The sequence below is a fragment of the Strix uralensis genome, chromosome 2 (assembly GCF_047716275.1).
Source record: "Strix uralensis isolate ZFMK-TIS-50842 chromosome 2, bStrUra1, whole genome shotgun sequence".
Lineage (NCBI taxonomy): Eukaryota > Metazoa > Chordata > Aves > Strigiformes > Strigidae > Strix > Strix uralensis.
The window spans coordinates 114,379,502-114,392,964 of record NC_133973.1 but is presented as its reverse complement, the minus strand read 5'-3'; the positions used below and the strand labels follow the sequence as shown (position 1 = coordinate 114,392,964).

Below are 13,463 nucleotides of genomic sequence, written 5' to 3'. Positions count from 1 at the left end.
ATCAGGGAGAGAAAAGATTATCCAGAAAAACAATCCAGAAGTTCAAAATAAGAAGCTAAACACCTCCTGTAGTCCAAGTCTAGAGAATCATCTATACAGTAAAAAAATGCATCTTAACTTGTAAAAATAGGTCATAGGAGTATAATAAAAAAAGAAAATGGGAAGATCTAATGGCAGGAAATAGGACTGCAAACAAAGGAAAAAATACAGAGCAAAAATATAATGATCAGTGTTTGTTGCATCTGCTCTCCTAGTTCCTGTGCAAAGGCCTCAGAAATTCTGTATTTAATAGTTTAAGGCCAATCTTGCCTCTTTTAGAATGTTAAAGATTTGCTAAATTAGGATTAAAGCTCTTGAAGCAACTAGGATCAAAGCTTTTATAGCCAATGTTGAAGTGCGTATTCTAAATGCTTATGATTGCTAAACAGAAATTGATTTGGCATATTATGTGCATTATAACTTACAGCAGAGTTAATTAATTGGCAGTTACATTTCTTCCTAGGTAGCCTATGGCACTTTTTGATTAATTTTTAAACAAATTTAGTTCAGATTTCCTATTTCCTAAACTGTTTTTTTTCCCCCTGTGGCCTAAATGGAACGCACTGAAAAAATCTCCATGGGTCCTTTCTACATCGTGATGATTTTGCATTATATATAAGAAAATGGTAAAGAAGCTGGACTCTACCTAGAAGAGCAAACGGTTCTTCGCAAATGAGAGATGAAAACTACTCACATTGCTCTGCGTCCTTGTCCCAAGTCATGAAGTAGCACAGCAAGTTGGGAGTCAAAGCCCAGCTTGAGTGTAGCAAGATGTAAGGGCTGAATTGGGGAACCAGGTCATTGCCCTACTGCAGGTTCCCCGCTAACAGCCAGTTTGCTGAAAATGCTTCCAGCCTGGGATTTACTGTGCTGTCCTCACAATATATGTCCATTAAAATACTGAGAGATTTGTCACTGATTTTAGCAAAGCAGCATCTATTTGTGATAAACAATAAATGTTTCACATTTGTAAATTTGCTTTTTTTCTCCAATTCAAATGTGCAGCTGGGTTCTATAGTTCTGATTTGGAATATTCAACAACACCCTGAAAATGTAACTTACAGAAACGTGTCCACCTCCACAACCAGGTCTCTTTTCAGGAACCTCAGGGGCACAGATTACAATGAACATTTTGCAGTAAGAACATGTAGAGGTTTTTTTTTCTCATACAGATGATTTGAAAATATCGTTTCTCTGATAAAATGAACTTAAATACCTTCAGCTTTATTTTTAACTAAGTTAAAACTTGACTTCCCCCAAGATTGTATCTCAGTAAGAATATTTTAATTCTAATAAATAATCCACCCTCTTGGTGCATCTACTTCTGTAAATTGTATCACCTTTCAGGACTTAACAGTAACTTCATTTTCACTAATTGAAGATTTTCCATTTGTCTATATTCTTTTGGGGGAGAGATCAATTCTTTATTTGGGTTTAGCTGTGTGTTGGGACTGTAATGTGCATATTTTTGGAGAGCAATTCATATAGTAAGACCATCACTTTTTGAAAGTGATGATCAATCTGCAGTGCTCTGAAGCCCATATTCACAACAAGGGAAAATTAGCCTTTATAAGCAATTTAGAGCTCCATATTTTCTGGATTTACTGATTTATTGCCTAATGTCATGTTAATGATTTTTCTGTAGGTTGGGGAAAGGCCTGCAAAAGATGAATTTTGCCCTCCACCATATACTCACTACGAGGTCCCACCAAGTTTTTATCGATCTGCCATGATACTCAAGCCACAGTTAGGACTGGGTGCAGTGTCCAGGTTACCATCTGCGAAGAGCAGGATTCTTATTGCAAGTCAAAGATCCTCAGGTAGCTGTCTTCATCAGCAAGGAGAAATAACGAGTGCTCCCAACCTCTATCATCCTGATGCTTCAGGTAAAGTATTTCTTTCCTTTCCTTTAACTGTAGTCACCAATAAGGGGTTTTTTTTTCAGACAGAAATATCACAAAATGAGCAACATCTTGACCTGATGCTACAAAACTCCAACAGCACTCTTTGAGGTGTGACTTTTTATCCTGCAACAAGCCTTACTAGGGAGTCTGGGACTTGTGCAAAGGTTGTCTAACAGGTCATTGCCAAAGAAGGAGAACCAATTTCAGTAATAATTCTATTTGTGTTCTTTTTTATCTTCCTCCTCCTTGTAAATGCCTGAAAAATCTTTGCTTTTGTCCTGCAGAAGATAATGGGACATTTTCTTCCATCATGAAGACCCTGTCATTCAGTCTGATTATGACTTTCCCCACCATGTTGTGCTCTGAAAACCCAGGCAGTGTTCAGATGTGCCAGCAGAGATCTTGATTCTCTGAAGCCCTGGTACCCACCTGTTTGGAGACAACATTTCTAATACCTTTTTCTTCCCAGCTACTACCCAGCTCAGCATGACCCTGGGCAGAATTACAGGGGAGGGAAAAGCAAGAAAAGAGTCGGAAGGAGAAGTGTACAGTGCCTTGAGACAGAGATAATAATTACCTCTACAGGACATTCCTTGGTAGCCTGGAAAAGCTTAGAGGTTTTAACAACATACACTTAAACAGCAGCAAGTTCAGAGACAACTGAAAATCAGCCATTGCCAGAGTGAAGCATAGCAGCTGTTTAACAGCCTACAAAACTGCAGAGATTTTTAAAAGTAGTCATAAAGGATAAACTTAAGTAATGACTTGGGGTCATATGGTCCCTCCTCTTGCCCCAGGATGGGATTACTTCTGATAAATGTTTATTTAACCTGTTAATGAAACATTATTTATAAAAACCTTCAATATGAGATCTTGTATCCTCTGAAAGCAGGCTGCTCCAATGCATTACCTGCTTTCAATTAAAAGTTTTCCCTAGTGTTTTGCCTAATCCTCTTTTTTGCAATTTACTTCCTCTTTTATCTGGAGTGGACGTGGGGTGTTCTCCTCTTTGCAGGTATTTGAAAACTATTACTCTCTCTCCCTGGTGTCCATTTCTCCGTACTAAGCTGCAGAAGAAATTTAGAGAATATTAGAATGGAAATGGGCCAGAGTGTCTTGATTTACCTTGAGAGGACAGTATCAGTCAGTAATATAGGTTGCCAGGATTTGAAGTTTATCAGAAAATCAAGGTTCTCTGTAACACAGTGCCTCTTGCCACTATCCTTTACTATCTGATCCTGCCTCTGGAGTTTATCTACGTTGATGCCATTAGCAGAAGCTGACCAAGCTTAGCTGTATATGTGACTTCTGAGACACTCCAAGATTGCACGCTGGGTAGTAAATACCAATTCAGCCCTGTGAGTTGAGTTCAGTCAGCACTGAACAGGGGAATACAGGTGCAGAGAGCAATTGGATCATATTTTCCACTTAAATGAAACTGTAAGAGGCTGCAAGTTCAGGATATGAGTAGGGCAAGCTGTTTCATAACAGGAACCAGTTTGGGAGATAGATGTGAGAGGAATATGCAAACAGGACCTATTAACAAATACACTGACTTTTCTGATCCTCAGAAATGAAGGTTGCCTTGATTTTTGTTCATCCATCATCCATCCATCATCCATATCATCCTGCATCATTGATGGCTGCAGACATGAGTTTTCCTTAGCCATTTTTAATCCATGTAGCAACTTGTCTTGTATGTACTTATTTACTGTCTTCCTATAATATGTGACATTCTAAAATCTAAACAGTATCAGCCTATCAGTCCTATTTATTGTCTGTAATACTGCCTTTAAAAATGCCACTGCATGAGAAGTATGCATGAGGAAATTGCACTAGCTGTTAGTGCAATTCCTGTTTCACTAAAGTATTTCATAAAGTTTTCCTATTTCTCAAAAGTTGGGGTTTTTTGCTCTTATCACTGATTATTTCTTGGACCTTGTCTGCTTTGGAGGTCAAATTTAATTCATAGCTCTCCATAATTTCATTCCTACAACTGTTATTTTGTTTGTTTCTCTCTAGTCTATTGATACCTTGCTGTTTCAGAGATAACTCATGGTAGTCCAATAATCTGTCTGCCATCTCTTTCAGGATCCCAAAGTGTGTCTCATCTGGTCTTTGGGCTCTGACTGGTTTTATTGATTTTAAATTACCCAAGACTTGTTCTGGAGAGGTTGCTAATGTCTCTAGTTTTTCACTGTCCACCCCAGGACACATTTTTTTCACTTCTGGCATCTCACCTTCCATTTTCCTTGCGAGGTGAAGAATGTGTTTAATTTTTCTGCAACATCTTATTCTGTTGCAAAGTACTTCTCACTGCTCTCTGTTGATTCAATGTCTTCCCTTATTGATCTTTCATGTATTTCTGATATCTTATGCTCGTTACTTTACAGTCTTTTATTTTTGGTATTTTATTTCCCAATTATACATTCAAGATTGGCTTATAATCACCTTTTCCTTGTTCAAAGCCTTTTTCCTTGTATACCTCAATTGACAATCTTCCTCTCAGCAACGTATAACTTCATAGGTCAGCATACCAGTCTTTCTGTCCTTAATAATTCCTTTTAAGAAGAATGAATTGCTTATGAAAGAGGCTGAAGTGACAGAAGACAGGAGAAGGCTGGCATAGGAATGGAAAGGCAGCAGAGAACTGGTTCCTGTGGCTGTGTCCACACCAGTGCACAAACACAGACCAGAGATGGGTCCCTGGTTGCCATGGAGAGGCTGGATGGGATAGCAACCTCTGGCATGCCAGAGCTGGTGTGGGGCTGACCAGAGGGGCTCAGAGTAGGGCCAGGCACTGTCTAGCCAATTGTTTTAAGGTACCCAACACCATTTTCAACCACTTTCCCTTAATTTAACAGTTAGTAGTGGTATTAAACTTTAATCTGCATTACTGGTTTTGATGCAATATTTGAGAAACACAATTAAACATGGCTTCAATAGAGAAGTATTTACAAATATAGGCAAACATAATGAATACATGAACAAGTGGTCAGCATACTGGAAGTGGAGCCAGTAAGACCCTTGCTCATGAGTGTTGTGGGGTGTGAGAGCTTGGCTGACTGCAGCAAAAGCAGCTGGGGACTAAGAGGTATTTTGCTCTCCAGGATACCAGTCCTGCCTTCAAGACTGCTAATCAGGATCTCTTGCAGCTCGATCCTGAGCTTTTAATACAGTTTCTAATCCTAGTGATTTCAGTCCTGCCCTGGGGTAATGGAAGCAGAAGGTACCATGGAGGCTCTTAAACTGAAATCACCATGGCACAGTATCGACGACAGAAGCAGTGCCTCATAATGAGGATTTTATTCCCCTTTGCCATGCGATTCGTAATGTAGCAATCTGTTTAAGAAGCACTGATAAGATGAGTGGTTTGGCCCATATATAATACTAATACTCATAAAACTGTCTCTAAAGTAATTGATAATTAAATCCCTGGACTGCTGTGATGGACTGCAAGTACTACAAGTACATTAAGGGTTTCGTTAGCTTTAAGACATGCCAAGTAGAAAGTAAAATAATAATGATTGATCCCACAAGTGTGATCTCCAAGTGTGATGCCTCAAATGTGATTGGAGCGGTGATCCTTCTTTGTCTGCAGGACACGTGTGTTGGCATGGTCTGCGAGTTCCTTATTAAGTAGTGCTGCTCCTTAGGTGATGCTTTGCCTTGAATGGGTCGGGCAAGCAGCCTGACTGTAAGAAAAAGCAATCTGCACTGTAGGTAAGATAGAAAGTCATTGAATCATGATGTATTTAAAGGTGCAATAGTGTCTCCGAAAGCTTAACATTTGTTTATTTTATGTAAATTTACTCTGCTCTTTCTATGGGAAATTTATAATTCAAAACAAGCATTGAAGTATACTGTGTCTAAAAGATATAAATTATGAATATGTTTTCCACTTCTTGGATCAAGCGTGTTAGGATTTGCATTAATTAGCTGATTATTATGATGGGATTAATGTCTGATTTTGAAAAGTATAACAGAGATCTCATCATTAGAACTTCATTTAATTCTACTTATTAACTTCACTTAATTCTACATTTTTCAGTAGTATTTATGGTATTTTTTTCTCAAAGAGTTAATTAAATGTTGTTTCCTTATCACCTGTGTATTAAATTTGCCAGTCCTGAGGGTCTAGCAGTTCCTCTCATTTCTACAATTTATATATACATCAGGACAGCAAAGTTTCTCATTGCTCAGACACACACAGGTATATGCATTTATTTGTGTCTTTGCGTATGTATAATGCATTTCATCTTGAATGCTACAATATGTCTACAGCTTTCTCCTGGTAGAAAAGCTTTGCTTTCATGTTTATGCTCAGAAATACCTAATACTTGAACGAGGAAATGAGATTTGATGATAGAAAAGGGGTTTTGAGGTTACATCCTGAAATGTTGCATTACTGCTACTCCAGCTGTATGCTTATTTTATAGGTTTGCAGTCTGAGGTACTTGGATTTGAGCTGGCAAACTTCTTAATTGTTTAAGGAAAGAGGTGACGGGGAGAATTCAGAGGAAAATATTCTCTGTCCTTCACTAATCTGCAGTGCTTTCAGTTGGCACTCTGCTTTCTTTGGGAGAGCAATCCTATTGTACTTCATAAAGAAAAATTAAGTGCTTCAAAGGGAGACACACACTTCTTCATCAGAGTTTTGCTAAGGACATTTTCACCATGCTTTAGACTTAGCTGTATGCCACCTCTCTGCTCCCAATAATTATTGTGTCTTCAAAGAACCAAAATGCATCTTATGAGAAGGGTTGTCTATATGGTTGTTGTACCAAATCGTCAGTCATAAGAATGGTATCAGTAACAATCTGGGTGCAACAGGGGACAAATGTTTTGTACTCTACCTCCTCCCTGGCCAAAGCCAAGCATTGTCGCTGACTGGGCACCTGCAGCACTTCTGAGCAGCCGATGAGCAGCAGCTGGGCAGATGAGATGTGGCTCCGGTTCACAGAGAAGTGTTCTTGTTGCTCTGTGGCTTTCAGTGGAAAATGCAGTGAGTGTGGCTCAGGCACTGACAGTTCCTGCACTGGAAGTTTCTGTGGGATGCTGCTGCTTTGCACATCAGCTACAATTCGAACTTAGACATTTGCAGTTTGAATGAAGCATGAGCTGACAAATTCTTGGGGTGGTGAGAATGTGCTAACCAGCCTTGGGAAGGCACAGAGCAGCTTTTGGGTCTTTTAACTCTGAATCATGAGGAAATTATCATTTCCTACTGCATGACAGTGGACTGATGATCAGAAAGTATATTGATGATCAGTAGTGACAACTGTTTTGCCTTTGGAACTGAACTGTCCCAGACTTGACATTATTTGGATAAGAGACCATCAGGGGAGCTGGGTACAACCTACTCACTGCTGTTTAGGTGTAAACCATTAAAACCTCTGTTTTAAAGCCCCTTTTGTCAGTTCTTGTTCAGAGAGAAGTCATTATGTGTATAACAGGGAAACTGCAAAAGTAGTGGCAACAGAATAGGCTTCTTGCTTGCAAAATGTATTTTTAATCTGCAAAGATATCAATGATTGGGTTAACTCTGAGGTGGGTTAACTCTGCTTGTATTATCTCTGACTAATTCAGTGACCTTGCAGGTAACTTCTTTGCCCCAGATTTCCCAATATGAAATAAGAATAATGATGTTCACAGCATCTTTCTGACAGAAAATGACACCTAATGATTAAAGTTTTAATGGAAATGCTTCACAAAAGAAAAAAAAAAAAACACAACCAAAAACCCCACCACATGAAAACAAAGTCTTGCCAAGGATCCCTGAATCACAAGCAGAGTTGAAGTCTTGAACCACTACTCTTTTTCATAAGAACATATCTGTGTAACTTCTTTCTTCATTTTTTCATTCATTTCAGCTAAAACCTATTTCAGATTTCACAGAGAAGTGACATGCAAGTTGCTTATACATGTGCATGGAGATGCAATTCATGTGCAGTGGGGATGCATAAGTCTGGCTCAGACTTTTCTTAAGGCTCTCCAGGCACATCTGGTTTGTGTCAATCAGTCGCTATCTCAAAATGTTTTCATGTTTCTAGATGGGAACAGCTTGAAGTGTCATAGAAAATCGCTTGTGTGCCATGCAGACAACAATACTTAATTCTATAATTAGCTTCAGGCAGTGAGACAGCTGGAAAGATTTTTTTGCCAATTTTTTAAGCTTATTTTGGCAGTTTTTTATTAAAATGAAAGCTGCTCTTAAAATAACTTTTGTTTTGAACTCCCAGACCTTGTTTGCAGGAGTGCTTCTATACTTCTAAGAAACAGAAATAAAGAAAAAACATCCATAGTAAAACTTGATGTTTGAACAGAAAATATGTACAGTAGGCTGATGTGTCATGTATTTTAATGAGAAAGAAGACACAAAATGACTTAGCTTTAAGGGTTTGAATGCATCCCTAATGAGGATAATGTCCTGCCCCCAGGTCCTCGTGGTACAGAAGAGCTGGATTACAAAGAAGAGAAGTGAAAAATAATTTAAGGATGATGATGAGTTCAAGATACAAAATGTAGTTCAGGGGGAATTTGAAGTGAAGTTATAAACTGAAACACACATGGAAGTGTGAGAAAAAACACTGACTCCTCTGCCCAGGTTTGGGAGAAAGATTTTGAAGAAAAGGTGGAGATGGCTGGGAAATTTGTCACCAAAACCCTCCTGGTTTTAAGGAAATTCTTCTTCAGTGACACCCATGGTGCTCGGTGTGCCGTGGACTGCAGGTGCTTGGTCGCATAGTGGTGCAGAGAACGGACAGCCTGGGGCCTCAGTGTGGGCATCCCTGCAGTTGATCTGGGGATATGGGAGCGTCAGCTGAACCTCACCATCCTAGGGCAAGTGCATTTCAAATGCGTTTTAAATAATCCCATTTCTAACAATTTCCACCCCCTGCCCCAGTGGAATTTCCCCTATTCTGCTGCAGGAAATCTGTGATTTTTATAGCTTTTTGCTATAAAATGAAAGATTTCTTGCTCCACCTCAATTTTCAGACATTCTTAGGAAAAAGGAGTCTCAACTCTCAGCTTACGCAGTGCAGGCCTGTTGGTGCATTTTTCAGAAAACTGTAAAACCCACAAGAGACAGTCCCATACCTTCTCCCTACTGCCACTGATCTGGGCAGGTTCCTTGCTCCTGCAGCTGCTTGCCACAGGTACTCACCCCTGCTTCAAATCTGGAGGCTAACTGGGCTTGGTCCTGTCACTGATGCAACACAGGGAGTATTTTGCACACTGTGGCTGAGTTGTGTGCCTTTTATCACACGCAGTTGCCCTTGTATAATTAGTCCTTTAGGTAGCTGGCAAAGCTGATGTTTGGCCATGCCCAGCCAGTAGCAAGTGTATGAGTGTGCAGGCAGCTGAGTAAGCAAGGTGGTCTGACCAATCCACAATACTGCTGAAGTGTTTGTATCAGCATTGGTGGGGGCATGAGGCGTCTGACTGTGGAAGGGAAAGAGCGCAGGATCATCCTTCCATGGTAAAAGTGCAGCCTTACACTGGCATAAGCCAATTCGAGTCCCACCGTTCAGGAGCTGTTAACGCAGGAAGATGTCAGTCCTCTCAAACAGAGAGAGTCTGTCCGAAAGATGATTAGCATGTCATTCCTAGCATTTGGGACTCTTAAAGCCTTTCACTGGATACTTTTTCTTGTTCCCACATGAAAATCAGTTAACGTGATTCACAGTAATTGCAAGCTGTGCTGGTAGCACTGAGGAAAACATTGAGGTAATGTTTTGTAGTGCCTTGCTGTGGGGTCATTTAGATGTGGCATGAATGTCCCCAGCAGTGGGGAGGGAAGAAGTCTGGCTTGTTGGTGCTTTGCAGATAACTGTAAACCAGCTGTAATAGACCACTGTCAAAGCAATGCTGCACAAGCCTGGCAGTAAACTGATGGCAAACATCACTGCTTATCTGTTCTCTGTGCTAATGTGCCTGCACTGCTTTTCACCTGCACCTGGAGCCCAAAGCTACTTCTGAGTCCATCTCCACATCATCCAAATAAAGCCAGACTGAGGATCAAAGTCCACAGTTGTCCCTGTTGGTGCCAAAAAAGTGAACAGGGATTTTAGCAGTCTTTTATTATACACTGTAGATATTTATTTTCATTTGGGTTACTTTCCACAGCATGTCCTCCTCTGCGCTGGTAAAGGTGCTGCAGTCAGACATCCATCTCCTCGTGTCTTAATAAAGGCCTCAACTTGTGAAAAGTGGGTACAAAAAATGTATTTTTAAGAGTCTATAAATTATTTTGTTCAGCAAAGAACATTTTTGGATGTCTTTCATAGGAATGCGTCTTATAGGATAACAAAACTCTTTTCAGCTTGGTGTTACACATATTTCTATTTCAAAAGAAAAGGCTTAGTTTTGTTAAACAAAGCTTAGTATTATTATTGCGATGAGGTACACAACTATCTTTCAAAATCCCCATAACATTTTTCTGCTCAAAGGATTTAGTCTTGTTTTCTATAAAGTCTCCTCAAAGTGTAATGCTTCATTAAAATTAATAAGGCTGTGACCTACATAGTTTACAAAAGAATTAAATACTGTAATAATATGAAGATCATATTCCTACTGTGCAGTTAATTTCTATTTTTCCTTTATATTATGAATGTTCACTTCTTGCTTTGAAGTATGCATCAGGCTAATGCACAAATAATGTTCACTGAATAAGAATGGAAAAACGGTGACTTTGTGGCCTTTTCTGGCAGAATATGTCGACGGTTTTAATGCTGCCTTGTCTCCTAACCCACTGGTCCTGATGACTGATTAAACAATCTAGCATCATCTTTTGGACAACTGTGAATTATTTTTTTTTTTAATATATATTTTTGCTGCTCAGGATTCCACAAGGAACAAGAATCTGATGTTGTCAAACCTACAAAGAAAAGCTCTGTCCAAATTTTATGTACAGTTGAGGTCCAGATCCACTTGGTATCCAGACCTTCCAATCAAAAGCAAACTCTAATCCTTGGTCCTTGAAGACAATCCTGCCATGTTCATGGACCTTTGGTCCATGAAGACAATTTGGAGCATTTATGGACCTATGTTCTGGATTTGCCTAGAAAAGTTCACCTAAGCAAGGGCAGCAGAATACGGGTTAGGACACAAGTTAGAGACAGATGACCAGTTACTAGTTACCACAGGGGGATATTGTTGCCAAACTTCATCTTTTATAAGCCCGCTATTGGCAGTTGTCTGAGACTTGGTTGATGTCATTCACATTGGTTTATAGTGAGAAGTCTCTCAGTGGAAATGGCCGGTGGTATGTTAAAAAAGTACAACTTTACAGGTCATGTCCTTGTTCCCAGGCTTGTTGCAAGAAAAGGGCATTTTCTTTTAGCAAAATTTGAAAGAAAGACTTCAAAGAAGTGTTTTCTTTGATGAAATACAAAGAAGTCCTGTGTCCTTGAAGAGGCTTGTTGGTGTTCTACAATAGTTTCCAAAATTGGCAGCTATGCATAGCATGTTTGTCTCTGTATAAGTTTTTTTTAATTGGCACATAACATATGTAAAATTAGAAAGTGATACAGCAGGAAAGAAGATAACATTAAAAAAAATCTTAGCAGACTTGAACTACATTACTTTGCTGGAAGTTCGAGTTATGCCTCATGGGTCCTTGCTGCATTTCACATTTTAAAAAATATTGCAACCTGTAATTGTTCTACAGAACTTCATTTTAGTGGAGCAAATAATAAGACATCACTGTAGTTTGATCAGCCGTTAAAACTTGTATTCAGTCTTTATACTGACTTTACGTAGCTGGGTGGGAGAGGTAATGCTTAGTATATCCCAGTTTAGTTTATTTAATAAAAATTTCTTTCTTTTTCCTTCTTTCAGTTGATCTTAAGAAAGGCCCATGTCCAAGTGCTGCAAAATCAAATCTCCCCAAGCCCTGCCAGTCTGGACTTCGTCCTCCAGGTTATTCACGGTTGCCAGCAGCTAAGCTGGCCGCATTTGGTTTTGTCAGGAGCTCAAGTGTATCCTCTGTCTCCAGCAACCAGTCAAACGACAGTGCTCAGAGTGATCAAAGCAGGACAACCAACCGTAAGTCCAAAAAGTGTCATTCTTTCTGGAGTGATATTAAATAGATGTATTCCAGGATTGTCCAGACTGGAGTTTGTGTCTAATTTAGGACTAATGTAATCTGTGCAGCACTCACTAATCTCTTCTGTGCCACTGAGTTGTTGGTTTGGCATCTTGATTTCCCAGTGCTATTTTAAAAAATATTATTGATAATAGATGAATAGCTGCTGAATGTATGTTGCATATAAGAAGGGGCTGGTTTCCTTGCTGCAGAGAAAATCACATTAAAAGTGAACCTGAGGCATTTTTGCATTTTGTTTTTACTTAGAACATCCCTTCTTACAAGCCGAAGTAAGTAAATAATCACAATAAACTGTGTTTGGTAAGTATATTGCAGCCATGCAGAACAGTTTAAGACAAAGATTATCTAAAATGAGCAACATAATCTTTCTCACCTGCTTTTCTTCTGCCTCTTAATATGCAGTGTAATAAACTTAGTTTAGAAAATTAATCAAATAATGTCAGTGATATGAAAGGGATCAGAACTGATATCATAGCTGTTGTCTCATCTATCAGACTTGGAAGGATCCTGTGATTGAAATGACATTTCAAATCCTATTTTCTGTAAAGACTGTTAATTTTATTAAGTACAAAATAATACCCACTGGATTGTGCAGTCCTTGGGAAGTGTACATGTGCCCTGGGCTTGGAGTGGAAAGGGGGTTGAGGGATATTCATGCCCGTTCTTCTTTGAAGACTGGACAGAGCCTGAACGGTGTCAACATCAAAGCAAGTGGTATCAGCCCGGGAGGGATGCAGACAGGGGGGACCAGGTGATATGAAGCACCAGAGGAGACAAGATGCTGCAGGCTCCTAAATCTTTCCATGTTTGTATTAACTTGAAGTGAATTAAAATAAATAAAATGAAAATACTTAAAAACCCTAAGGATTTTTCTTTCCCCATTTATATGGGGTAATTCAAATGCCAAAGACTAATGTGTCCAGGGACTTCTAACTTTTCCAGTGCCCCCAAACATAGGCTTGTATCTTGTTTTACCAGTGGACTGACTGCTCATTTCTGTTTATTTCTTAATGAACTTTACCTTGAGGGTAGTCAACATCTTTTGCTTTGTGCTTTTACCCTACATTTATGCCCTTGGAAAACTTTTCCTTTGCCTCTGGTGTAATCTTTTTGTCTTTGGTTACATAAAACCCCTCTTAGGGACAGAATTGCCTTATTTCTGATTAGACCTAAGCTACATCTCTGCAAGAAATGTTGTTGTCTAGCAATTTCAGGTGTGAAACTGAAAAAAATAACATCTGTAGTTACAGCACTATCCTTCAACACTGGAGGCATACATGTTCATACAATTCTCTAAAAGGAAAATACTCTAAATGGTGGAATTTGAGTCAATTGATTTCCATTCAAAAAACTGTGGAAAAAGCATTAGTAATCTCAAACCCAGAAAGTTACATCTGACTCTTCATTCA

The 13,463-nt window shown here is 39.2% G+C and overlaps 1 protein-coding gene across 4 annotated transcripts in view; it reads left to right on the top strand.

Moving 5' to 3' along the window:
• The window catches only part of MTUS2 (microtubule associated scaffold protein 2), a 324,610-nt gene that overhangs the window by 120,560 nt on the left and 190,587 nt on the right, over positions 1-13,463 (top strand). For all 4 annotated transcript variants that reach the window (XM_074859877.1, XM_074859879.1, XM_074859876.1 and 1 more), the window contains 2 exons: positions 1,685-1,925; positions 11,787-11,993. In XM_074859877.1, the coding sequence (XP_074715978.1) occupies positions 1,685-1,925; positions 11,787-11,993 (448 nt within the window). The remainder of the gene's footprint in view (positions 1-1,684; positions 1,926-11,786; positions 11,994-13,463) is intronic.